This window comes from Myxine glutinosa, chromosome 7 (genome assembly GCF_964187855.1).
Source record: "Myxine glutinosa chromosome 7, kmMyxGlut1.1, whole genome shotgun sequence".
Taxonomy (NCBI): Eukaryota; Metazoa; Chordata; class Myxini; order Myxiniformes; family Myxinidae; genus Myxine; species Myxine glutinosa.
This window is the reverse complement of record NC_136267.1, coordinates 72,701,895-72,729,553: the sequence shown is the minus strand read 5'-3', so window position 1 is coordinate 72,729,553 and position 27,659 is coordinate 72,701,895. Positions and strand designations below refer to the sequence as shown.

At 44.0% G+C, this 27,659-nt stretch overlaps 1 protein-coding gene across 3 annotated transcripts in view; it reads right to left on the bottom strand.

The window, feature by feature from the left end:
- Positions 1-27,659, bottom strand: part of LOC137431319 (gamma-secretase subunit Aph-1b) — a 76,086-nt gene that overhangs the window by 8,616 nt on the left and 39,811 nt on the right. For 2 of the 3 annotated variants that reach the window (XM_068122529.2, XM_068122532.2), the window contains exons 5-6: positions 19,068-19,195; positions 2,587-2,713 (exon numbers count right to left, since the gene is read on the bottom strand). In XM_068122529.2, the coding sequence (XP_067978630.1) occupies positions 2,587-2,713; positions 19,068-19,195 (255 nt within the window). The remainder of the gene's footprint in view (positions 1-2,586; positions 2,714-19,067; positions 19,196-27,659) is intronic. The other variant, XM_068122531.2, reaches the window with a different exon arrangement.

The following is a 27,659-nucleotide window of genomic DNA, read 5'->3' as shown; positions in this document are numbered from 1 at the left end:
ATGTTGTTGTTGTTGTTGACCTTTAAAAGAAACAAAAACCACATTTGACATTTCGAAACAAATAAATTGATCCTTGAAAGTGATGGAAACTGATATCGAACTCAATTCATGGACAGTACTGTGTTAAACTTCTGTACGTTTTCCAGAAGTATCTCTTTATTTTGCACATTAGGCCAAATTTTTTTTAACAAAAACAAAAGTTACAAACAAAAAACAAAAAACAAAAAAACAAAAAACAAAAGTCGCCGACTGGGCATCCTCCGTCGTGCGAAGTCCTTCCTAGGCACACCTGAGCTCACCACATACAAGGCTTTCATCCGCAGCTCAATGGAATACTGTTCTCCCCTATGGGCTGGTGCTCCTGCCTCACACCTGGCTCGGCTTCACGCTGTTGAATTGAAGCAAAGCTTTCAGAATCATTGGAATCTCCCGCGATGAAGCTATCTCTGAGGGCCTTTCACTCACTCACCGCAGGCAGGTAGGTGGTCTTTCTGTCTTCTACCGACTCCTCTCCGGCCTTGCTCCCCCAGCTCTCTCTGTGCTCTGTCCCCCAAATATTCCTACAGGTCGCACAAGATCTGCCAGCCACCCTCTGATGGTTAAACTGCCGAAATCTCGGCTCTCTGCTCACCTTCACTCTTTCATTCCTCTTTTCTCCCGCCTCTGGAACAAACTCCCACACTCACTTCAATCACACTCCTCCCTCCAGGTATTCAAAACAGCTGTTCACCACCATCTCTTATCTTCCCCCATCCAAAACCTTGATCTTTTCTACCCCCACTAATTCACCCCAGATCCACCTTGTTTGAAATTCCAACTTCTTTCCTGGAAGTCTTGGCAGTGTCCATATGTTTTATACCTCTCCCACCCCCCCCCCCTTCCCATGCCTCCCCCAAAAGCCCTCTCCCTCCCACAGTTCTCTCGATGTCTCCATGTCTCTCGGTCCCTGCTCTCAAATGTTGTGTTTGTGTCCTTCCCCCTCTCTCCCCATCTTGTCGACCGCTCCCGATGTTATTTGTTTTGTGTGTCTGTTTGTCTTTCTGTGTGATTAATGTTCGCTCTTTCACGAGCCTCGATCTTGTATACAAAAAAAATAAAAAAAAATAAAAAATAAATTACGACTGGGATTACGGACAGTAAAATTACAGTTCAGTACTTAGTGTAACCCCCACGAGCATTCAGGAGAGCACGTACACGTTGAGGCATGCTGTTCACGAGATTTTCCAAGGTTTGGACAGGAATCGCTTGCAATGCAGTGACAATAGCCTGCTGCAATTCACGTACAGAGGTCGGCTGCTGGTCCAAGTTGTCGATTTGACGCGTTAATTCTGCCCACAAGTTCTCTTTCGGATTCATATCCGGGGACATGGCAGGCCACTCCATATGCTCTACACCACGGTCGGCAAGAAAGTGTTGGATCGTGCGAGCACGATGAGGCCGTGCATTGTCATCTTGGAAGACAAAGTTTCCTCGAAAGGCTGCACGGGCAAATGGAAGCAATGTTTCTTCCAGAATGGCCCTGCACTTGAACTGGTTCAGGTTTCCATTCAGAACAACCAGGTCAGTTTTGCCCCCTGCATGAAAAGCAGCCCAAACGGTCACCCCACCACCTCCAGCTTGGACTCTTGGCACTATACAATCTTTGTTGTAGGCTTCATGCGGTCTGTAGACTCGGACGCGGCCATCTTGACGATAGACCAGAAATCTAGACTCGTCACTGAAGATCACGTGATTCCAGTGTCCTGGCTGCCATTGACGGTGCTCTCTGGCCCACTGCAATCAGCGCTGGCAGTGTTGTCTGGTCAGGCGTGGCTTTCTCAGGGGACGCCTGGCATGATAGCCTGCTTGAACCAGTCGTTGGTTGACTAGCCTTCTGGATACAGGCACATTTGTCAGTTGCTGCCACTCAGCCCTAAGCCAATTAGCTGACTTGGTACGGCCATTGCGGACTAACCGGTGCAGCTGGCGATCATCCCTCCTTGTGGTTCTGCGGGGACGTCCTGGCCTCGGTATTGGAGTAGGGACACCCCTCTAAGCATTTCGTTTCAGGATCTTTGACACCTGACCTTGAGTGATGCCATACTGCCGAGCAATAGCATGCCGTTTCATGCCGTAATTTCGTAAAGCCACCACTCCATGACAAACAGCATTGTCGAGTTGATGGACCATCTCCAGAGGAAGCGGCAATAACTTTTGGAGACGTGCAGCATTTGTTTTCCACTAATACAGAACGCAACAACCCTTGTATACCCGACTGTGAAGCCAATCATCAAATGCACCTGTCCGCACATTTTGCCACGCCACCTGTGATATAATCGTGTTGTTGACTTCTTGCTGCGACAGACAATCAGTGACATGGTTCTTTTAACAAATAAATCACCAAAGTGTAAAAGAAACTCACCAGATTGATATACTGAGTTAAGAAAGTAAACCCAAGTCAAGAAAAAAAAAAATTCCATATTAAATGCCAAGTCGGTATATTCCACATGTTATCAAACAAAAATAAGTTTTGTTTGCATAATGACATTGGGTAAGTCGAGTGAGTTATGGAAGGAAAAGATGGAAAGCCGCAACGCTTGTCCTCACATGAGCCCAAGAACCGAACAAAGGTGCGAGTTGTACCACCCCCAGTGAAAAACGCCCAAACGGCCATTCCAAAGAGAATTCCGTAGGTTGGAATAAGGCTGCCTTCATAGTGAGGGTTCGCGAAGGTCTAAAAACAGAAACAGAACAACTACATTTTCACTTCTTTCACTTCATGCAAGAAAAACAAAAAACATTATCCGTATCAATAATTTGCTCAACGGTGCACAACTAATGATGATTTCAGAGAGCATTTAAAAATAAATTGGTAGCAAAGCAAGGTATTAAAAGAAAAACAACAAAGCAAAAGATAAAATGACGAGTTTGTTCTTCTTCACATTATAACATAATGATACAATCACAAAATAACCTTCCCAAACCATACAACCAATCATGTTGAAATTGTAAACACTTGTTCCACTTGAAGACATCTTCATTAGGTTAAAGTTTTATGTTGATTATTAAAGTGGCTCAAAATAATTTAAAAAAAATTTTTTCCCCTTCAATTTATTTATGGCTGCCAAACCGAACAACCATTCATGTTGAAATGTTATGCACTTATTCCACTTGATGTCTTCCACATGACTTTAAAGTTTCACATCGATCAATGAAGCAGTTCAAGAGATGCAAGGATTTGAAGATTATCGTTCAATTATCGATCGCCTCCAAACAATGTGACCTATCGCAAATTCCAAAAAGTCATTTTAGTACTCAGACATGTGGAACACACATGTGTGAAGTTTCCACTCAATATGATAAAAAATGAGAGAGAATGTAGATTTTAAAGGTTTATGCTTCAAAAATTATAGCTCCTAAACCAGTGTTTCCCAACTTTTTTCGCTATGTGGCCCAACTGGCTTTTGACCTGACATGTCATGGCCCAGTGGGGATCATAGCAATTTTTTGAAACCAAAGAAATGTCAATAAGAACCACAACTTAATTCAATTTAGACTTTCAGAGTATTTAATGAAACAATATTTCTCATTTGAACAATTTCTTTGTGAAATTAATTAATGCGAGTGAAGTAAAGCAAATTTATTTGTGACAAAGGGTTTTGCGAGAAATTTTTAGAACAGAACAAGAAAATCAATTGAAAAGGCAAATGAACACTTCGACTTCAAGGCTTTTCCATAAAAAAACAAATATTTATTTTAAATTAAGAAATGAAACTCTATTAACACATTGCAACGAGATGGTATTCATAGAATACTTACCCTGCGCAGTCAACTTGGTGTAAGCCAACTCCTCTATTTTTGAACGTTTCCTTTTTTTTGATCCAATATGGCTGCCAGACCACGTGAGTGATGACATCATAAATTTATATCTCTAAATAATTGTTGCAGAGATCATGCTCAATAAATTTCAAACTGATCAGACTAAGCGTTGTCCCTGTCGAATTATGACATCATAATTATGGCACCAATGACGTCATCGTTAACAACACCTATTCCCCATATGAAGTTCTTTACAATGAGCCACGTTTCAATTTTTAAAATGCTGACACGGCACACACTTTACTTTACTGAAATGCAGACACAAATGTTATATTTTTGTCAAAAATCGTAGGAATTTCGCCAAATCTGTTTTGGTCCTGTGTTAATATACCTCAGCGATTGACAAATCTGAAATCAGAATTTTATTTGAGGTCAATTGCTGACTATTTTTATTTTATTTGACTAAATGACTTTTATTTGCTTGTCATAAGCAGTGTGATAATTAATTCCATGCCCAGTCCAGAACTCTTCTTCTTCGTGCAATAACAACTTCTAGCTTCTAGACCGTACATCCAATCATCTTAAAATTGTGCACACGTGTTACACTTCATGACCTCTACTATAATATAAAGCTTCACGTCGATAAATGAAGCGGTTCAAGAGTTATAAATATTTAAATATTGTTGTTTAATTATTTATATCTGCCAAATCACGTCACCTATCGCAAATTCCAAAAGGTCATTTTAGCAGACTGATATGCTGAACACATCTGTGAAGTTTCCCCTCGATAGGATCAAAAATGAGGGAGGAGCTAGGTTTTAAAAGTTTATGCTTAAAAACGTCATAACTCCGAAACCATGTGACGCATGACATCATGCTCGTTGACTTTTTTGTTCGTCATGGGTATGCGATTCTGCCTGCAAAGTTTGGCCTCGATTTGTTCAGTCGTTTTGGAGAAAATTTGATTTTAGTGGTTTTTCAGGCTTTCCACTCAAAACAATATGGCGTCCGAATCACGTGACCTACGACGTCATTATAATTTTATTTCTGCATCAATTTATACCGAGAAGATGCTTAAGAAATTTCATCCTGATCGGATAAAGTTTTTTACTTGTCAAATTATGACGTCATAACGGTGGCACCTATGACGTCATCATTCACATATGTTATTCCGAATGGAGAGTTCTTTGCAATGAGACCCATCTTAATTATTTCTGTGCAGCGGTTTTTGAGATATAGAGGTGCAAAGTTTTTTGGTATTCCAAGATGGCGCCCATACAACATGACCTGTGACATCATAATATTCACTAAAATATTCTACAGGAGGAGGCCCTCCTATGGTGAAAATTTCATGTCAATCGGACCAACTGTTGCCGAGAAAATGAAGTTTTAAAATGCAGACACGCACGTACGTACGTACAGTCATGTGAAAAAGTAAGTACACTCCATGTAAAGTTTTGACTTTTTCAACATATTTCAACATACAGCGATTCGATCTTCATTTCAACAATATTGATAGATAAAGGTGATATAATGTAACAAATATCATGAAACATTTACATTTTGTAGTCCATTGTATAATTTAAATAAACATAAATGCAAATTTCGCATGTGGAAAAAGTAAGTACACCCCTACATTTATCACTACTTCAAATACCTAAAATTAGAATCAGGTGCACCAGCTCAGGTGCAAATGATTAGAACATCGTTAGAGGATCTTGAAGGAACCTATCTTATTTAAACCTCAGACATTTAGTTTAGTTTGCTCTTTGTTGTTGAAGTGTGCGGCGTCACTATGCCTAGATCAAAAGAGCTATCTGAGATCTTCAGAAAGAAGGTTATAGATGCCTACGAGTCTGGGAAGAGATTTAAAAAGCTCTCCAAACAATTTGAAATCAATCATTCGACTGTCCGGAAGATCATCTACAAGTGGAGAAGATTCCAAACAACTGCCAACTTGTTCAGGCCAGGCCGCCCCAGCAAGTTCAGCCCGAGAGCAGACCGCAAGATGCTGAAAGAAGTCTCTAAGAACCCCAGAATGTCATCAAGGGATCTCCAGGTAGCTCTTGCCACTGTTGATGTCAAAGTTCACGAGTCTACCATTAGAAAGAGGCTGCACAAATTTGATCTACATGGGAGGTGTGCCAGGAGGAAACCTTTGCTGTCCAGAAAGAACATCAGGGCAAGACTAAAGTTTGCCAATGAACACATAGGCAAAGACCAGCATTTCTGGAACAATGTGCTCTGGACAGATGAGTCAAAGGTAGAGCTATTTGGCCACAGTACCAGAAGACATGTTTGGCGAAAACCAGACAGCATTTGACCACAAGAACCTGATACCAACTGTAAAGCATGGTGGTGGAAATATTATGGTTTGGGGCAGCTTTGCTGCATCAGGGCCTGGGCAGCTCACCATCATAGAATCCACTATGAATTCTTCATTGTACCAGAGGGTGCTTGAGGATAATGTGAGGCCATTTGTCGGAAAGTTGAAGCTCAACCGAAGGTGAACCTTGCAACATGACAATGACCCGAAACATACCAGTAAATCCACCAAGGAATGGCTGAAAAGAAAGAAATGGAGGGTTCTGGAATGGCCAAGTCAAAGCCCGGATCTAAATCCCATCGAGATGTTGTGGGGGGATTTGAAACGAGCTGTGCATGCAAGAAACCCCTCAAACATCGCACAGCTGAAAGAATTCTGCATGGAGGAGTGGGCATAAATTTCTCCCAGTCGATGTCAGAGACTGGTAGACAGTTATAAGAAACGCCTACTTGAGGTTGTTTCTGCCAAAGGGGGCAATACCACCTATTAGAGCCAAGGGTGTACTTACTTTTTCCAGATGCGAAATTTTCATTTATGTTTATTTAAATTATACAATGGACTTCAAAATGTAAATGTTTCATGATATTTGTTATATTATATCACCTTTATCTATCAATATTGTTGAAATGAAGATCAAATAGCTGTATGTTGAAATATGTTGAAAAAGTCAAAACTTTACATGGGGTGTACTTACTTTTTCACGTGACTGTACGTATGACGTACGTATGTACCCGAATGCTTAACCCTGCCTTTCGCTTCATGGTAATAATAACCAGGAAAATTAAAAAATATTTGAAAACTCATCTCTGGGGTGCTTTGCTTGTGGGCTGTAACACAATACATTGCAGTATCTGCCAATTGAAAAAAACCTCAAACCAGTTTAACCTAAAGCTACTTTAATTAGAGATGTTCTCCTGAATTTTCTGCACCAGTTTCCAAATCCTTGGGAACCCATGTCCTAAACCATGTGACGTCATGGTCGTTAACCATTTTGTTCGTCATGGGTACGCGGTCATGCATGTAAAGTTTGGCCTCAATCTGTTCAGCCGTTTCGGAGAAAAAGGGTTTTTCGTGGTTTTAAAGGTTTTTTTTCCCTTAAAACAATATGGCGGCCGAACCACCTGTGTAGTGAAATCGTATTCGTACTGAACCCGGGGTGATGCTCGCTGCTCGTTGACACCGCTAGGGGCGTGACTATAAGACCCGCTGCTGCGGACGGTGCTCCGAGACTTCTCCTGTGACAAGTTACATCTGGTAGACTCGCTAACGGTACGCCAGCATAGAATATTAAGCTTGCTTGCATTGAATGTTATGAATGGTCCCATGTGATGCCACATCTTATTCCTATTGCATTTCCTGTATTACAGAATGATGTCATGATCTAAAATGGAATTAAACCACCAGTTGGACTAAGTTGTGTGGACCTGATTGATTTTCCACAAAACTTAATTCCATTTTATATCTACCGACATGGCGGGCAACAAGACGCTGGCGGTTGCCATATTCTGCGCCGACCCGCAAGCCCCGGATGGTGGATTGCAACTGAAGCACTGGCTCAGAACGTTGGAGCATCATTTCGCGGAGCCTGAGACCGAGCCAACGGCTACCGCGAAGCTAGCAACGCTTCATTCAAAAATCGACTACAAGGTGTACAATTCCATCGCTCAATTCGCGACGTACGACCTCTCGATCGCGGAGCTCAAACGGCTGTACATAAAGGAAAAGAGCCCGGTGTATGAACGATATTTGCTGCTAATGCGACGTCAGCAACCCAACGAGCCGATGGACCACTACGCCCAGGAGCTCCGGCAGCTCTTGCTGGACAGCACCAGGGAGCCACGGACTCCCGCGCAGTCTCAGGATGATCTTCTTTTAGACGCCTATATTGCTGGGGTCTCCTCCCAGGAACTAAGGCTCAAGCTCCTGGAGAAGACCGACCTGACCTTCGCTACGGCACTCGAGCAAGGAAAAGTATACACCGAAGCGCGGTTGCAATCGAACACCTATGATCGCACGCGCCTCTTGGCGGGAACTACGCTACACGCACGGCCGGAGAGTGCTACCGCCGAGGACGCAGACCTGCTCGCGGAACTCCGGGATGCTCCGGAGGAAGACCCAGTCCTGACGGCTGCCGCTACGGCCAGACCCAAGGCCTTACGTGGGGCCACCTGCTATTTCTGTGGGGGGCAACGTCATCCCCGGCCCGTGTGTCCGGCTCGGGACGCAATATGCCATTTGTGCTCGCAAAAGGGACATTACGCGAAAGTGTGCCGGAAAACCGCACGCGGCTCGCGGCCGCGCGCGACCTTGAATGGGCTCATTGCGGAGCCTACGAGCCGAGCCCGAAACCCGGCGCCTTACCCGGCTTCGAAGGGCAGGGCCCCTCTCTGCGGGCCCCTGGGCGCTCAGACGACCTTGGCGGGCGTCACCGGACAGCCACCACAGTCTCATCCTCAATCGGGCACGGCGTACGCGTCCTTGACCAGACTCCTGGCCACGCGAGGGGCTTTGGAGCCTCGCCAAGCCCCAGCGGTACGTTCTCCTCGTGTCGCTCCTGAGACAACGGTGGCCCTCACCCCGGAAAAGGCGATTTCGAATACTACGGAGGCCTTTTCCTGCCAAAAGTGTCAAAAGGTGTTTTCAAATACTACGGAGGCTTTTTCCCGTCAAAATTGTCAGATTTTGAATCGCGAAACACCGGAATGCATGGGAAAGCCCTCTGATGGCGTTAATGGATTCCCCATGAACAACGAATACTCCGGCCACGACCGCAAAACTGCTGCTGGCATAGGATCCACCCGCGAGGCTCGTCCGACCCATTTGGGGGGTTCAGTCCCACTCCCAGCAGGCTCGTCCGGCCTGGCTCAAGCCCTTATTCCCCTCATGGTCGAAGGCCATTGTGTTCGGGCCTTGGTGGATACAGGGTCTACGGATAGTTTTATCGACCAGCGACTAGTGCTCAGGCATGGATGGCGGGTCTGGAGGTCTACGAGACGGATCTTCATGGCTTCCCAGGGGCTTCGACTCAGCACGAAGGGGGAATGCCGATTGAAACTCGTGCTACAGGGACGGGTTTTTCCTGATGTACACCTTATGGTTTTACCTGCTTTATTTGCTGATATTCTGTTAGGACACGATTTTCTTAAGCTGCATGGACGTCTGGTAATGGAGTTTGGTGGGCCTGACACGCTTGTTGTGGGGGCGGACGCGCTTGCTGTGTGCGCCCTAGCGAAAATGGACATCCAGCCGCTTTCGCTGTTCCCCAATCTAACCTCCGACTGTACCCCTGTCGCGGTAAAATCATGGCGCTACTCTCGCGCAGACATGCAATTCATTGCGGACGAAACGGCTCAGCTCTTGAAAGACGGTATCATAGAACCGAGCCGGTCGCCGTGGCGAGCCCAGGTCTTGGTGGTGCGAAGCGAGGCCCACCGCAGACGCATGGTAATCGACTATTCCCAAACGATTAACCGCTTTACACAGCTGGATGCCTACCCCCTTCCGGGGATGGACGCGCTGGTGCAACAGGTGTCCCAGTATTCGGTCTATAGCACTCTCGATCTCCGTAGTGCGGACCATCAGATCCCTATCTCTAGGGCGGATCGTATCTATACCGCTTTTGAGTCGGGGCAGCGGTTGTACCAATTTACTCGATTGCCTTTTGGGGTAACGAACGGGGTCGCCTGTTTCCAGAGGGCCATGGATGACCTCATTGCGAGGGAGCACTTAACCGATGTTTTCATCTACCTGGACAATCTTACGGTTTGTGGATATGACCAAGGGCACCATGATGCTAATCTGAAGCGCTTCCTCGAGGTCGCGCAGAGGTATCACTTAACTATGAACGAGGATAAGTGCCAATACTCCCTACGCAAGATAGATCTTCTGGGGTACACCGTGACCCATGGCTCTGTCGCTCCGGATAAGGAGCGTCTGCGACCTTTGCTCGACATGGCACCTCCCTGCGATCGGGCGTCCCTGAAGCACGCCCTCGGGCTATTCGCCCATTACTCCAAATGGGTACAAAATTTCTCCGCGAAACTTCGCCCCCTCGTGGCCTGCGACACCTTCCCACTGAGTCCGGCCGCATTGGCGGCCTTTGAAGGCCTTAAGGCCGACATCGCCCGTGCCGCCGTGGCGACAATCGACGAGAGCGGATCTTTCGTCCTCGAAAGTGATGCCTCGGATGAGGGCGTCCGGTGGCTTTCTTTTCACGGACTCTTACCACCGCTGAGCGGAGACACTCGTCCGTCGAAAAGGAAGCGTATGCGATCGTCGAGTCTATTCGGCGATGGCGCCCGTACTTACTCGGGCGGTGCTTCCAAATCATCACGGACCAGCAAAGCGTTGCGTTCATGTACGACACCTTACACACCCAGCGCATTAAGAATGAGAAAATCACTCGCTGGCGTATCGAACTCGCCGACTTCTGTTACACCATCAAATACCGCCCGGGGAAGGATAACCGGGCCGCCGATGCCTTATCAAGACCGGCTACATGCGCGGGTATCACCTCTTTGGAGGGCCTACATGTGCTGCATGCCACTGCGGGCCATCCGGGCGTAACGCGTTTCGCTCATTTTGTGCGGCGTGGCAATCTCCCATACTCGATTGACGATATCCGCCGTATCTGTCGCGACTGCGCTATATGCGCGGAAATCAAACCGCGTTTCTATAACCCACCCATGGGGACTCTGGTTAAGGCTACGAGGCCGCGGGAACGCTTGGCGATGGATTTCAAGGGCCCATTGCCGGTGTCGAGCAGCTCTCGCTATTTGCTCACTATCGTCGATGAGTACTCGCGATTCCCCTTTGCTTATACGTGCGTGGACATGACTGCTGCCACGGTGATGCGTGCTTACAGAACTTGTTCTCAATGTTCGGGTACCCGGCCTATGTCCATACCGACCGGGGTGCGGTCTTCTTGTCTCAGGAGGTGCGCGGCTATCTGCTCCAAAATAACATTGCTTCTAGTTACACCACGCCGTACAGACCCCAGGCCAATGGGCAGATCGAACGCTTCAACGGGATTATCTGGAGGGCCGTCATGCTCAACCTCCGGACCCTCGGCCGGGGCCTCGATAAATGGGCTTGGTCGCTACCTGCGGCGTTGAACTCGATCAGGGCTCTCCTGCGTACGGCAACCAACCAAACTCCCCACGAGCGACTTTTCCACAACCCCAGGAGCACGGGGTGTATACGGTCTTTACCCAGTTGGCTCGCTGAGCCCGGGCCGGCCTACCTTAAACGGGCGGTTCGCGTGAGCAAGTACGACCCCCTAGTGGACAAAGTGCAGATTCTCCAGGCTAATCCTGAGCATGCTCGTGTGATGACGGCTGATGGCCGTGAGACTACTGTCTCCGTACGTCATCTTGCCCCATGCGGGGTCGCCGACCCGAGTAGGGAATCGGACGAACCGATCGAACCCATCTATGAGACTATGGACTCTCCCGACGCTCCCATCGCCGAAAGTCTACCGACCCTCCTCACCGCGTCTACCCGGGACCGACGACTTGGCGTTACCCCCTTCGTCACCCGACCCTGGTGGCGCCTCCGACGCCGGGGACACTGGGATACGTGATGCCGTACCTGGGGAATTTCGGACACGTGCTGGCAGAGAAATTCGCCCTCCGGACCGGTACGGTTGGGTCGACTGATACCCTGTTCCGCACCCTGTTCGTGCTGACGCTCGCTCGCTTCTAGCCGCTCTGCCGTATAATTCTAACAGGGGGGAGAATGTAGTGAAATCGTATTCGTACTGAACCCGGGGTGATGCTCGCTGCTCGTTGACACCGCTAGGGGCGCGACTATAAGACCCGCTGCTGCGGACGGTGCTCCGAGACTTCTCCTGTGACAAGTTACATCTGGTAGACTCGCTAACGGTACGCCAGCATAGAATATTAAGCTTGCTTGCATTGAATGTTACTAGGGCATGCCCGTACTATATATAAGCTAGGACGTGCCCGTACGTGGGTGCCCGTTCCTTGCCAAAAAAAAAAAAAAAAAAAAAAAAAAATTTGTGTAGGGGTGTGTGTGTGTGTAAACATCCTAGGGCGTGCCCGTACGTGGGTGCAAAAAAACATGCGTGCAAACAACAACAACAAAAAAAAACTTTGAAACCACGTGGCAGTAACGACCACAGAACCCCCCCCCTCTATTTACATGAATGGTTTGGTCCATTCGCAACGACCACAGAACCCCCCCCTCTATTTACATGCAATGGTTTGGTCCATTCGCAACGCCAAAGCGAACGGCGAACGGCTAAATCGCCATAGCTCGGTAAGTACATGTCCGATTAATTTCAAACCTTGAAAAGGCACATCCTCGGGTCCCCAGCAATATACCTGGCAAGTTTAAAGTATATCGGACCGGTAGTTGTCGAGAAACAGCGGTCACAGACAAACACACACACACACACACAGACACACACACACACACAGACACACACACATACACACAGAGATTACTGGAATTATAGATAGATGAATGGTCCCATGTGATGCCACATCTTATTCCTATTGCATTTCCTGTATTACAGAATGATGTCATGATCTAAAATGGAATTAAACCACCAGTTGGACTAAGTTGTGTGGACCTGATTGGTTTTCCACAACAACCTGACCTATGACATCATTATTATTTATTTTCCTGCATCAATTTATACCTAGATGATGCTCAAGAAATTTCATCCTGATCGGATGCAGTTTTTAACTTGTCGAATTATGACGTCATAATGGAGGCACCTATGACATCCTCATTCACATATGTTGTTCTCCATGGAGAGTTCTTTATAATGAGCCATGTCTCAATTGTTTATGTGCAGCACTTTTTGAGATATAGGGGTGCAACGTTTTTCAGTTTTTCCAAGATAGCACCCATACCACGTGACCTATGATGTCACAATTATCAGTAAAAAAAATTTAAACAAGTCTAGCCAGTCACTGCTGAAAAGTTCATGCCAATCGGACAAACCGTTGCAGAGAACGTTATTGCAGAGAATATTTTGAGACTTTTAAAGTTTTCGGACCTGGAAAAAGTAGGCGGAAGAATAAGAAGAAAAACAATAGGAGTTTTAATAGGTATTCCTCTACATTGTATGGAGAGGAAACATAATTACTATTGGTTCCATTTGTGTTTGTGAGGCTACATGACTAAATGCATGTATTTTAATATCTTGCTTTAAAACTCTGCCTCTGAGTTATCTTGTTGGCTACAGAGGAATGTGTGTGCCTGTCGTTGACTCCTCCCTTTGCTTGACAGCTAGCCACCTGTATCAACAACTTGGCTGTAAAACCTTGCTTCACCAAACTTTCTCAGATACTCAATCACTGGGTTAATTGTGCTATAGGCCAAAATGCATGTTCAGGCTGCGGAATTACCTACATCTGTTTCCCCTCTTCATCTATATTTACATCCGCCATCGAAGGTGGATGGAGGTTATGTTTTCACCCCTGTTTGTTACTTGCCGGAAAAGATTCCGGCAAGTATGTTGATCTGTTCGTTTGTTACTTGCCGGAAAAGATTCCGGCAAGTATGTTGATCTGTTCGTTTGTCTGTTTGTCTGTTTGTTACTTGCCGGAAAAGATTCCGGCAAGTATGTTGATCTGTTCGTTTGTCTGTTTGTTACTTGCCGGAACAGATTCCGGCAAGTATGTTGATCTGTTCGTTTGTCTGTTTATTACTTGCCGGAAATTTTTTTCCGGCAAGTATGTTGATCTGTTCGTTTGTCTGTCTGTCTGTCTGTTTGTCTGTCTGTCTGTCTGTCTGTCTGTCTCTTTGCAGCACTGCGTCTACACCGTTGCACGGAGAATCGCCAAACCTTGCACACATATTCGTCTTGCCCTGGAATAGACTGTGCCCAATTTATGACGTCATCGGTCACGTGTTTCAGCGGCCATCTTGGAAAAACCGAAATAATTTGCACCGCTATATCTCCGAAAGTACTGAACAGAAACAATTGAGACATGGCTCATTGTAAAGAACTCTCTATGGGGAATAAAATATGTTAATGATGACGTCATCGGCCATGTGGTTCGGCCGCCATGTTTGTCCTAAATGGCCGATAAAGTAAATTCCGGCAAGTCCTCGGTCTCTGACCGATTTTTCATCTGTTTGTCTGTCTGTTTGCAGCACTACGTCTACACCGTTGCACGTAGAATCGCCAAACCTTGCACACGTATTTGACTTGCCCTGGAATAGACTGTACCCAATTGATGACGTCATCGGTCACGTGGTTCGGCCGCCATCTTGGAAAAAGCAAAAACTTTGCACCTCCATATCTCCGAAAGTGCTGAATAGAAAAAATTGAGACATGGCTCATTGTAAAGAACTCTCCATGTGGAATAAAATGTTAATGATGACGTCATCGGTCATGTGGTTCGGCCGCCATCTTGGAAAAACCGAAAAACTTAGCAGCTCCATATCTCCAAAAGTGCTGAATAGAAAAAATTGAGACATGGCTCATTGTAAAGAACTCTCCATGGGGAATAAAATATGTTAATGATGACGTCATCAGTCAAGTGGTCGGCCGCCATCTTGGAAAAACGGCAAAATTTTGCACCTCCATATCTCCAAAAGTGCTGAATAGAAAAAATTGATACATGGCTCATTGTAAAGAACTCTCCATGCGGAATAAAATATGTTAATGATGACATCATAGGTCACGTGGTTCGGCCGCCATCTTGGAAAAACCGAAAAACTTTGCACCTCCATATCTCAGAAAGTGCTGAATAGAAAAAATTGAGACATGGCTCATTGTAAAGAACTCTCCATGGGGAATAAAATATGTTAATGATGATGCCATCGGTCACGTGGTTCGGCCGCCATCTTGGAAAAACGGGAAAACTTTGCACCACGATATCTCCAAAAGTGCAGAATGGAAAAAATTGAGACATGGCTCATTGTAAAGAACTCTCCATGGGGAATAAAATATGTTAATGATGACGTCATCTATCACGTGGTTCAGCCGCCATATTTGTTCTAAATGGCCGATAAAAAAGTACATTCCGGCAAGTCCTCGGTCTCTGACCGATTGTTTTCTTGTCTGTTTGTCTGTCTGTTTGCAGCACTGCGTCTACACCGTTGCACGTAGAATCGCCAAACTTTGCACACATATTGGTCTTGCCCTGGAATAGACTGTGCCCAATTGATGACGTCATCGGTCACGTGGTTCGGCCGCCATCTTGGAAAAACCGAAAAACTTTGCACCTTGAAACCTCCGAAAGTACACAACAGAAAAAATTGACATGGCTCATTGTAAAGAACTCTCCATGGGGAATAAAATATGTTAATGATAACGTCATCGGTCACGTGGTTCGGCCGCCATCTTGGAAAAACGGCAAAAATTTGCACCACGATATCTCCGAAAGTACTCAACAGAAAAAATTGACATGGCTCATTGTAAAGAACTCTCCATGGGGAATAAAATATGTTAATGATGACGTCATCGGACACGTAGTTCGGCCGCCATCTTGGAAAAACCGAAAAACTTTGCACCTCTGCACCTCCGAAAGTACACAACGGAAAAAATTGCGACATGGCTCATTGTAAAGAACTCTCGATGGGGAATAAAATATGTTAATGATGACGTCATCGGTCACGTGGTTCGGCCGCCATCTTGGAAAAACCGAAAACTTTGCACCTCAACATCTCCGAAAGTGCTGAATTGAAAAAATTGAGACATGGCTCATTGTAAAGAACTCTCCATGGGGAATAAAATATGTTAATGATGACGTCATATGTCACGTGGTCGGCCGCCATCTTGGAAAAACGGCAAAACTTTGCTCCACTATATCTCCAAAAGTGCTGAACAGAAAAAATTGAGACATGGCTCATTGTAAAGAACTCTCCATGGGGAATAAAACATGTTAATGATGACGTCATCGGTCACGTGGTGCGGCCGCCATCTTGGAAAGACGGAAAAATTTTGCACCTCCATATCTCCGAAAGTGCTGAATAGAAAGAATTGAGACATGGCTCATTGGAAAGAACTCTCCAGGGGGAATAAAATATGTTAATGATGACGTCATCAGTCACGTGGTTCTGCCGCCATCTTGGAAAATCCGAAAATCTTTGCACCTCCATATCTCCGAAAGTGCTGAATAGAAAAAATTGAGACATGGCTCATTGGAAAGAACTCTCCATGGGGAATAAAATATGTTAATGATGACGTCATCGGTCACGTGGTTCGGCTGCCATCTTGGAAAAACTTTGCACCTCGATATCTCCGAAAGTGCTGAACAGAAAAAATTGAGACATGGCTCATTGTAAAGAACTCTCCATGGGGAATAAAATATGTTAATGATGACGTCATCAGCCATGTGGTTCGGCCGCCATATTTGTCCTAAATGGCCGATAAAGTAAATTCCGGCAAGTCCTCGGTCTCTGACCGATTTTTCATCTGTCTGTTTGTCTGTTTGCAGCACTACGTCTACACCGTTGCACGTAGAATCGCCAAACTTTGCACACGTATTTGTCTTGCCCTGGCATAGACTGTGCCCAATTGATGACGTCATCGGTCACGTGGTTCGGCCGCCATCTTGGAAAAACCGAAAAAATTTGCACCTCCATATCTCCGAAAGTGCTGAACAGAAAAAATTGAAACATGGCTCATTGTAAAAACTCTCCATGGGGAATAAAATATGTTAATGATGACGTCATCAGTCACGTGGCTCGGCCGCCATCTTGGAAAAACCGAAAAACCTTGCACCTCCATATCTCCGAAAGTCCTGAATAGAAAAAATTGAGACATGGCTCATTGTAAAGAACTCTCCATGGGGAATAAAATATGTTAATGATGACGTCATAAGTCACATGATTCGGCCGCCATCTTGGAAAAACCCAAAAACTTTGCACCTCCATATCTCCAAAAGTCCTGAATAGACAAAATTGAGACATGGCTCATTGTAAAGAACTCTCCATGGGGAATAAAATATGTTAATGATGACGTCATAGGTCACGTGGTTCGGCCGCCATATTTGTTCTAAATGGCCGATAAAAAAGTACATTCCGGCAAGTCCTCTGTCTCTGACCGATTTTTCATTTGTCTGTTTGCAGCACTACGTCTACACCGTTGCACGTAGAATCGCCAAACTTTGCACACATATTGGTCTTGCCCGGGAATAGACTGTGCCCAATTGATGACGTCATCGGTCACGTGGTTCGGCCACCATCTCGGAAAAACCTTGCACCTCTATATCTCAGAAAGTGCTGAACAGAAAAAATTGAGACATGGCTCATTGCAAAGAACTCTCCATGGGGAATAAAATATGTTAATGATGACGTCATTGGTCACGTGGTTCCGCCGCCATCTTGGAAAAACCGAAAATTTTTGCACCTCTATATCTCTGAAAGTGCTGAATGGAAAAAATTGACATGGCTCATTGTAAAGAACTCTCCATGGGGAATAATATATGTTAATGATGACGTCATCAATCACGTGGTCGGCCGCCATCTTGGAAAAACCGAAAAACTTTGCACCTCTATATCTCCGAAAGTGCTGAATAGAAAAAATTGAGACATGGCTCATTGTGAAGAACTCCACATGGGGAATAAAATATGTTAATGATGTTGGTGCCTCCATTATGACGTCATAATTTGACAAGTACAAAACTTCATCCGATCAAGACGCCATTTATTGAGCATCATCAAGGAATAAATTAGTTTAGAAAACAAATAATGATGAGGTCATCGGTCACGTGGTTCGGCTGCCATATTTGTCCAAAATGGATGATAAGAAAGTACATTCCGGCAAGTCCTCGGTCTCTGACCGATTTTACATCTGTCTGTCTGTCTGTCTGTGAATAAGATATCTCAAAAAGTTGAGGACGGATTTGGACGAAATTTGGCAGAGAGGTAGTGTATGTGACAAGGATGAAATGATTAGATTTTGGTGAAGATCCGGATTCGGATCCGGCCAGTAGAATTGCTTAAGTGATTCTTCACCATTGGGAGATAGGGCCAGAAACGATATATAGCATGATATCTCAAAAAGGTATGGACTGATTTGGGTGAAACTTGGTGGACAGGTTGGGTGTGTGACAAGGACGAATCAATACGATTTTGGTGAAGATCTGAATATGGATTTCGATATGAGAATTATTTCATTTTAAAGTGATTCTTCACCATTGAGAGATCGGGTGAAATGCGATATGTAACATGATATTTTAAAAAGTTATGGGCGAGTTATGACTAAACTAGGTGGATGAGTTGGTTAAGTGACAAGGACAAGCCGATTAGATTTTGCTTTAAGTCCGAATCCAGATCCGGCCTGTCATTGGGATACAAAACAATGTGTTCAGCCTGGCGGAGGTATACGCTCTACCGAGTGCCGTTCTAGTTTATTGTGTTTTGACATTCCACCTTGACTAGTATTTGTTCTCTGCTATCTGAACCCTGTATTACCCATCTCTCCTACACAAGGAGTTCGCAGTTAATCTCCCTGGCTGTCTAAGCATTGTTTACTGAGGCCCGAGCAAGCTCCACACCTGTTTCTCATCAATGCCCCCCACCTACATCCACTTGTGTATATAAAGCCAAGGACCAAGGCACCCAGGCAGAAGAGTTTCATGCTTTCCAGTGGGTTACGGCTTCTCCATGCATGCATGCTTTAGTGTATCAACTCTGTATTAATAAATTTATTATTCGAACTGTATTGTGAATTCTTCCACACCAGCAATGTTAAATAGATGGGAGTTAGAGGTGGATGAGGGGGAGGGGGGGTAGGAGGGGGTGAATGCTAGTGACATCACACAAATTTTGTTTTCACCTCTAAAAGTTGGCTGATATGGCACACATGTTGCAAAATATACTGCAATGCTTTATGAGTGTTCCTGCTCGTCATAATACTCCACAAGTAGTATACCACTAGTAAGCCATACCACATCATACAATTCACAGCAAAAAAAATGGGGGACTGTATTCCCAAAGTTTAAGAGGGTCTTACCAAGCAGGATACAATGAGATGCGAGATAACGATAAGTAGTACAAAGAACCAGCAGCCTTTGTCACACGAGTCAAAGTAGATCACTCCCCAGCACAAGTGCAACAATATCACTGCCAATGTCATGAATGCTGTGGAGGAGAGGGTTGAACATTATCTCATCCTGTGAGCATCCTTTCACTCAAATAACCTGGTGACACATACCACAGTCAAGGCATCAAAATAAATAATTTTAAGGACATCCCACTCTAATTCTTCAAACACCCACCACCCCACCTCCCTTACAACACAACGCTCACAGCATTTTTCCTTTCTGTATTGGTCTCCTATTATATGTTGGACGGACGGATGGACATGGACACGGACACACACAATTTGACACATAGTAGGTCTCCATTCCACCCCCTGAAGCCCACGCACATGGGGAGATAGACAACAGCAACGTGCACGCACACACAGAGGTCGATACTTTGAGACCTGGGAGGGCTCAATTGCAACTTCTCAAACCCGCATGTGGAGATAACAACCAACAACTCACACTTTTGTGGGAACGACTTATAGGGATTAACTTTGCATCGTTAATTATAGTGATAGTTATCTCCCATATTGCATGCGTGAAGTAATTTAATTGTGATACAAGATACAGTACCTATCCAAGCATATCTACTCCTCAAATCAATAACAGTTACAAGATCAAGACACATGAAAGCCCACAGAATCTTGTTTCTCACAGTCTGAGAGTCCTTTAGGTGCTTTTTTGCAAACTCCAAGCGGGCTTTCATGTGTCTTTCACTGAGGAGAGGCTTCCGTCTGGCCACTCTGCCATAAAGCCCAGATCGGTGGAGTGTTTCTGTGATGGTTGTCCTTCTGGAAGTTTCTCCCATCTCCACACAGGATCTCTGGAGCTCAGCCAGTGACCATCGGGTTCGTGGTCACCTCTCTTACCAAGGCCCTTCTCCCCCGATTGCTCAGTTTGGCCGGGCGGCCAGCTCTAGGAAGAGTCCTGGTTGTTCCAAACTTCTTCCATTTAAGAATTATGGAGGCCACTGTGCTCTTGGGAACCTTCAATGCAGCAGAATTTTTTTTTGTAGGCTTCCCCAAATCTGTGCCTCGACACAATCCTGTGTCTGAGCTCTGCAGGCAGTTCCTTCGACCTCATGGCTTGGTTTTTGCTCTGATATGCATTGTCTGCTGTGAGACCTTGTATAGATAGGTGTATGCCTTTCCAAATCATGTCCAATCAATTGAATTTACCACAGGTGGACTCCAATCAAGGAGTAGAAACGTCTCAAATATGATCAAGAGAAATGGGAGGCACCTGAGTTAAATTTCAAGTGTCATAGCAAAGGGTCTGAATACTTATGTCAATGTGATATTTCAGTTTTTTCTTTTTAATAAATTTGCAAAACTTTCTAAAATCCTGTTTTCTCATTGTCATTATGGGGTATTGAGTGTAGATTGATGAAGGAAAAAATGAATTTAAACGATTTCAGCATAAGGCTGCAGCATAACAAAATGTGAAAAAAGTGAAGGGGTCTGAATACTTCCTGAATGCACTGTCGGTTTGATATTTTAAATTTAAGTGAGCCAGTATCATTTAGTGTTTTCACCTGCTCTCTTGTGAGCAAAACATCAATTCTTACTGCTTCTTTTCTTTGAATTGTATGAACGCTAATCGTACAAGGCGTTTGATTTTGAATACAAGACAATAGTTTATCAAGATTGATTTTATTAACATATACATCAGTTGATACTTCACCACTCATTTATTTATTAGAAAAATCTATGTGATATTAATCATAACACCATTATCTGTATTAATCTGTAATTCTGTTTCTTCCAAAAGCAAACAATATGTATCATTGTATCAACCTCTTCACTCTCCCCTCTTTCAATGTATAGAGAAGTATGCACTCTATTAGATTTCATAGTTTCCTTTTGAGAACTCAGGTCAATTGCGTAGATTGTATAAAGTTTTTGAAATGCAACCATATCCAAAATGGGGTCTTTATTTCTGTTGCTTTCGCACACCTTTTGGTAAGACTTGTAGGCTTCCGCATAATCATTTTTTTCCCAATCAATTTCCAATCTATCTCGCAGGTAAAATGTACCATCCAGAGAAACCCGAAGTTGTTTCACCTTAGCATTCTCACTCAGCGCATTATTCTTATTAGTACCTTCATCTCCATCTGGTTTCTTAAAAATGAGCCATCGGTATCGTGGCTTTCCTTGAAGAACACCCAAATTCCAAGTGTAAGTAGTTTGATTCAGTTTAACGTGTTGGCATCTTCTTTTCAGGTATGATACATTTCACGGTTTATTTGAGTTAAGTCTTCTATTCAACATCTCTTCCGTTTTAAGACTAGGAGTATATTCACTAATATGCCAACACATTTCATCAATAACAAATTTATTCTGAGCCGCGGAAGGATTAGCAACACCAAAAAGCAATCTATTTACATTATCATTCCTTTGTAGTTGAAATCGAATTTTAAGTCCATACAAAACTTTATCATAATCACAAAATCCAAATATGCCCTTAAGGGGAACTGCTACGGTAAAACTATTGACTGCTTTTGCTTCATCGTTATAGATCGACTTTCTTTGACTATATTTAACCAGGGTCTGTGATTGTTCCCGTTGACATATATATCAGGTATAAAACCTTCAACAGCTCCCTTACCCATTCTATCACAGGGGTTAGCCTTGCGGGCCCCATGACAATCATGGTTCCCTGTTTGAGGCAATGTTTTTATGGTCGGATGCCCTTCCAAGCGCCAACCCTTAGTCGCCTCTTACGATGCGCAGGGATACGGTGTACCTATTCTAAACCGGGGTACACACCGGGATCATTCATCCCAGCAAGCTGGTACTCAATTTGCCGACCTCGGAAGGATGACAGGCTGAGTCAGCCCCCCTGGTGTTAATTTAGCGATCGACCGGGATTCGAACCCATGATCCTAGGATCCCAAGCCGGCACCATAACCGCTAAGCCAACACCAGGCTTTCTATAAAGGTGTATATATTTGCATGTGTGTGTGTGTGTGTGTGTGTGTGTGTGTGTGTGTGTGTGACACCCACTCCCCCTTGTGTGTGTGTGTGTGTGACCCACTCCCCCGTGTGTGTGTGTGTGTGTGTGTGACCCACTCCCCCGTGTGTGTGTGTGTGTGTGTGTGACCCACTCCCCCGTGTGTGTGTGTGTGTGTGTGTGTGTGTGACCCACTCCCCCGTGTGTGTGTGTGTGTGACCCACTCCCCCGTGTGTGTGTGTGTGTGTGTGTGTGTGTGAGACCCACTCCCGTGTGTGTGTGTGTGTGTGTGTGTGTGTGTGTGACCCACTCCCCTGTGGGTGATCCACTCCCTGGTGCAGTGTGCATGATGTGGGAGGGATGGTGGTGGGGAGGGAGAGGATTTGAGCTCTTAAAGTCACATTTTACATGAGATGTAATCACACATTTCAAACAGTATTTCCCATGTGCACGCACATGCATTCACATGTTATCAGAAGTAAATACATTGTGTAGATTACATTATTTGTGCATCTGATAAATTGGCAGTAACCATTTTGTGAAACTGAATATGCATTATGCAGGTGCAGCATCTAACTCAATATGTCGAAATGTCACACGCATCCATGCCCGTGGGAATCCCATGGGTGACCCTGACCCCACTAGTTAATAATAATAGTTGTCATTTATGTATGTAATTATTTATAAATAAAAAAAATTATCATTTTGTATCTCATCTTGTTTCACAACAATATATATTTATATTTTCCAGTCGTGTGTTTCATATAATCCTCAAATTCCTTTTTACTACATAATGTAGACCAATTGACTCTCCAAAAATTATTTACATCTTTTGAATTTAACTTGAATAAAATAAAAGTATTGGCATTGTTTCTTATTGAGCGACGAGGGAGTTGAAAGTATGATTGACTGAGGTAAATACAATTACAAGAAGAAGGTCTCCCTCTTGTGTAGTAGCTATCCATAACCGTTTGGTTTCTCTCATTAACACAATCATAAAAGATAACGAGGTTCTTTTTTCATTTATCTAAATCTTTGGGTGAAGGTATATCATCCGTATTATCACTGAAAATACAAGTTATGGGTTTATGTTTTGATTTCTTTTTTATATCACAAAATAGTTGTATTACATCTTCAATGTTATAATCATTTAGTTTGCTTTGAAGTTTATATGAACCGATTATATCTTTTTTTTGAAGACCCACATTAAAACCTTGTGATAGTAGTTGATACTCAGGTTGAAAACTTGACTTTGTGTGAAAATTATTAAATTATCCTAATCAAAAAAGTTGGGAGTAAGGAGCATCTTTAAAAGCCAACAGGTTTTTCCACATCCACTTGAACCAACTATTAGACATCTTAATGAATTTGGAAGATTGTTATGGTTGTTAAATTTTATCTTGTTTTCCCAAATGGGTAAAAAAAAAATCATTCATTTATATATTGGAAAACAAGTCATCCAATTTTTTACAGGCTTTTTGAGAAACTCTATATTTTATCCTGAGTTCTGGTTTAATTTCAATGTAATCCATTATTTTATTTATATAATATCTTGTGTTGATATTTCCCTGAAAATGACAATTGCGAATAGCAAATAACATCAATCCTTGAAACATCATCCTAATTTTATCAATCTCTTCCTTTGTAAGGAAAGGCGTATTACCACCCTCATACTTAAAGTTCATTTCTCTTATTAATGTTGTAAAGTAACTCATTTTTGGTGTAATTTTAAAAGTTATGTTTCTTTTTATATTTTTTATCATCATTAATTAAAAGATAATCACAGAATAAACATTGTTTATGGGCTTTTGACTCTGTTTTATCCCACTCTATCACAAGCCGGACAATTCTCTAATTTATCATATGGAGTATTGGGGAATTCAAGAGGCCCAACATCTGGTATGTCATTTAGATTCATCATATTTATATATGAACACCTGGTTCAAAAATATCATCATTTGAACACCTGGCTTTTAAACTCTCTGGTCACACACAGTCAGTCATGGCTGTCGTCTACCGCCCTCCCAAACCACACCCATCATTCCTGTGTGACTTCTCCTACTTTCTGACCCAGCTCTGTTCCCTCTCCCCCTCAATCCTCCTCCTCGGTGATTTCAATATCCACATGGACTCCACTGACTCCACAATAACCACTGACTTCACCGATTTACTCACCTGCTTTAACCTCACTCAACATGTCAACTTTCCTACCCATAACCATGGGCACATTCTAGACCTTGTATGCTCTACTGGATTAATTTTGCACAATCTCTCTGGCTCCGACCTCACCCTCTCTGACCACTTAGCCATCACTATGACCATCAACATCCCCACCCCAGCACCAAGGCATTATCGCACTATCAATTTCCGTAAGCTAAACGCTCTTTCACCTACCTCATTCTCATCCACCCTCTCTGAAAAAATGTCCACTTCTCCCTTCGTTGACCTCCACACCCCTTCTGACCTCACTGACTACTACAACCACACTCTCTCCTCCTGCCTTGACCAGCTTGCGCCCGTGAAAACCAAAACAGTTTCTTTCACCCATTCTGCTCCCTGGTTTACCCCTGAACTCCGCCTGATGAAAACTCGTGCTCGCCAACTTGAAAGACTCCGCAATAAAACAGGTCTCACAATTCACTCCCAAGCCTACAAGGATCACCTACAACACTACAAAGATGCCCTCTCCCACGCCCGCTCCGCCTACTACTCTCAAATTATCCACTCTGGCTCTGGAAACCCAAAAGCACTCTTCTCTACAATAAACAAACTCCTCAGCCCCCTGGACACCACCACCCAGTCATTCACAGTAGACAACTGCATCTCCTTCCTTTCATTCTTCCAAAGCAAAATTGACAACATCTACAGCAGCTTAACCACCACCACACCTGCTCCCCCTCAAACCACCTGCCCCCCCTTATCCTGCCAACCCCTGTCTCAGTTCTCCCCAGTCTCCCCTACTGACCTCTCTGAACTCCTTAGGAATGAAAACTGCCACCTGCACTCTTGACCCCATCCCCTCCAGCTTTGTCAAGGCCTCCCTTCCTGCTCTCTCTCCACTTATCACTGCAACAATAAACTCCCCCCTGTCTACAGGCATTGTCCCACCATCCCTCAAAATTGCTGCTGTTACCCCCATTCTGAAAAAAACCTGGACTCAACCCTGACACACTAAACAACTTCAGACCCATCTCCAACCTACCCTTTCTGTCAAAAGTTTTGGAACGCGCTGTAGCCACTCAACTTAAACATCACCTCTCTGCCAATAACCTGTATGAAACATTCCAATCCGGATTCCGCTCCAACCACAGTACTGAAACTGCTCTCCTCAAAATCACCAACGACCTTCTCCTCTCCTCTGACGCTGGCAACCTCAACATTCTCATCCTCCTCGACCTCAGCGCCGCCTTTGACACCATCAATCACACCATCCTCCTCACCCGACTTGAAACCACCTTTAACATTACCGGCACTGCCCTCTCTTGGATCAACTCATACCTCTCCGACAGACGCCAGTTCATCTCCATCAATAACTGCAAATCCCCCACTGCTCCCCTCCCCCAAGGTGTCCCCCAAGGTTCAGTTCTTGGCCCCCTCCTCTTCATCCTGTACCTGTCCCCCCTTGGTCACTTAATCCGCCGTCATGGTCTCCAATTCCACTGCTTCACCGATGACATCCAGCTTTTCATCTCCACCAAGTCCATCTCCACCGCCACCCACTCTATCCTGACAAACTGCATCACTGAAATAAAATCCCGGCTTCAAATCAACTTCCTCAAACTTAACTATGATAAATCTGAAATAATCATCATTGGCCCAAAAACGCTCACCAAATCCACCCATAACTTTGCCCTCAACATCGACGGTTTCCCAGTATCCACCTCCCCTCACATCCGGAATCTTGGCATCATCTTTGACCAAACCCTCTCCTTCGACAAATACACTAAACAGATCACAAAGACAGCCTTCTTTCACCTGAAAAACATCGCCCGTCTCCGTCCATCCCTCTCCTCCACGGCTGCAGAAACCCTCATCCACGCCTTCATCACCTCCCGTCTGGACTACTGCAACAGCCTCCTCTTTGGTTCACCCTCAGTAATCATCAATAAACTCCAATACATTCAGAACTCCGCTGCCCGTCTACTCACCCATTCCCGGACCCGTGACCACATCACCCCCATCCTTTACAAGCTTCACTGGCTCCCCATCCCCCAGAGAATCCAGTACAAAATCCTCCTCTTGACCTACAAAGCCCTCCATAACCTGGCCCCATCCTACCTGACTGACCTCCTCTTCAGACACACTCCCACCCGCAACCTCCGCTCTGCTGGTACCAACCTCCTGAACCCCCCCCCCCCCCCCATGCGGACCAAATTCAGATCCTGGGGGGACAGGGCCTTCTCCATCGCTGCTCCCACGCTCTGGAACTCACTACCTCACGCCATCAGAGACTCCTCCTCACTCACCACATTCAAAACATCACTCAAGACCCACCTGTTCAACACTGCATTCAACATTTAACCCACAGCATTTAACTCCTGACTATCTCGTCTCCTTCTCCTTCTCCTTCCTTTTGCTTTGATTATTTACCTGTTGATTTTTGTCTTTTTGCACTTGTTTTTTTTGTACTCTGTCAAAGCGTCTTTGGGCTTCTTGAAAAGCGCTATATAAAATAAATGTATTATTATTATTATTGTTATATAGTAAAAGATTACTTAAACTAAAAATCATCTTCACTATAATCGGTGCTTTCATAATCATCATCATCTATAAAACTACTTTCATAGCTATCGTTAGAACACAAACTCTCAGTATCATAACTGTCTTGCGAAGACAAAGTCTCACTTCCACTATCATCACTTTTAAAATCAACAAAATATTCACTTGAATAATGACATATTTAATTAGAAGAAAAAACATTACCGTCTATGTCCACATACCTTTTTTCATTAACAGATTCAACTACTATATTTTGAACGTTAAATGTAATTTTAAAATGGTTCCTAACTACTATTGAGTGAAATGACATTTCTCCTGTTATATTAACATCTTTCATTTCATCAAGATTAACATCTTTATGGTTATTAAATAATATAGAAATTTCACCGTGTTTAGAGCTAATAGTTTTATCCTCCTTTTCGATAACTTCAGTAAAAAGTTGTTTTTTAAAAATACTTTTACATCTTTCATTACCTCCTCTAGTTTGCTATAGATCTCCATAAATAGTGGTGAAACTTTCGTTACAACTACTTTAATTGATGGTTTTCCAAAGATAGAAAATGCCCTTTAAAGGGGATGGAGGAACTCATATTTTCTTTCATAATAGGTTCAATCCAAAAGTTATTTTAATCATCCTTATTCAATTTTACATCAGTACAATATATTTCAGTATCCTTTTTAATTGTGGAAATTGAAAGAAATTTGTCTTTTGTGTTTTGAAACATTGTATTTATTAGGCAAAAAAAAAGTGATTATCAAGAAATCAACGGGAAAATAATTTACGATGATCTCAAAATGATATGTGGTTCGGGAGGGAGTCAGATGAGATAATTAAGAGAAGTTTATCA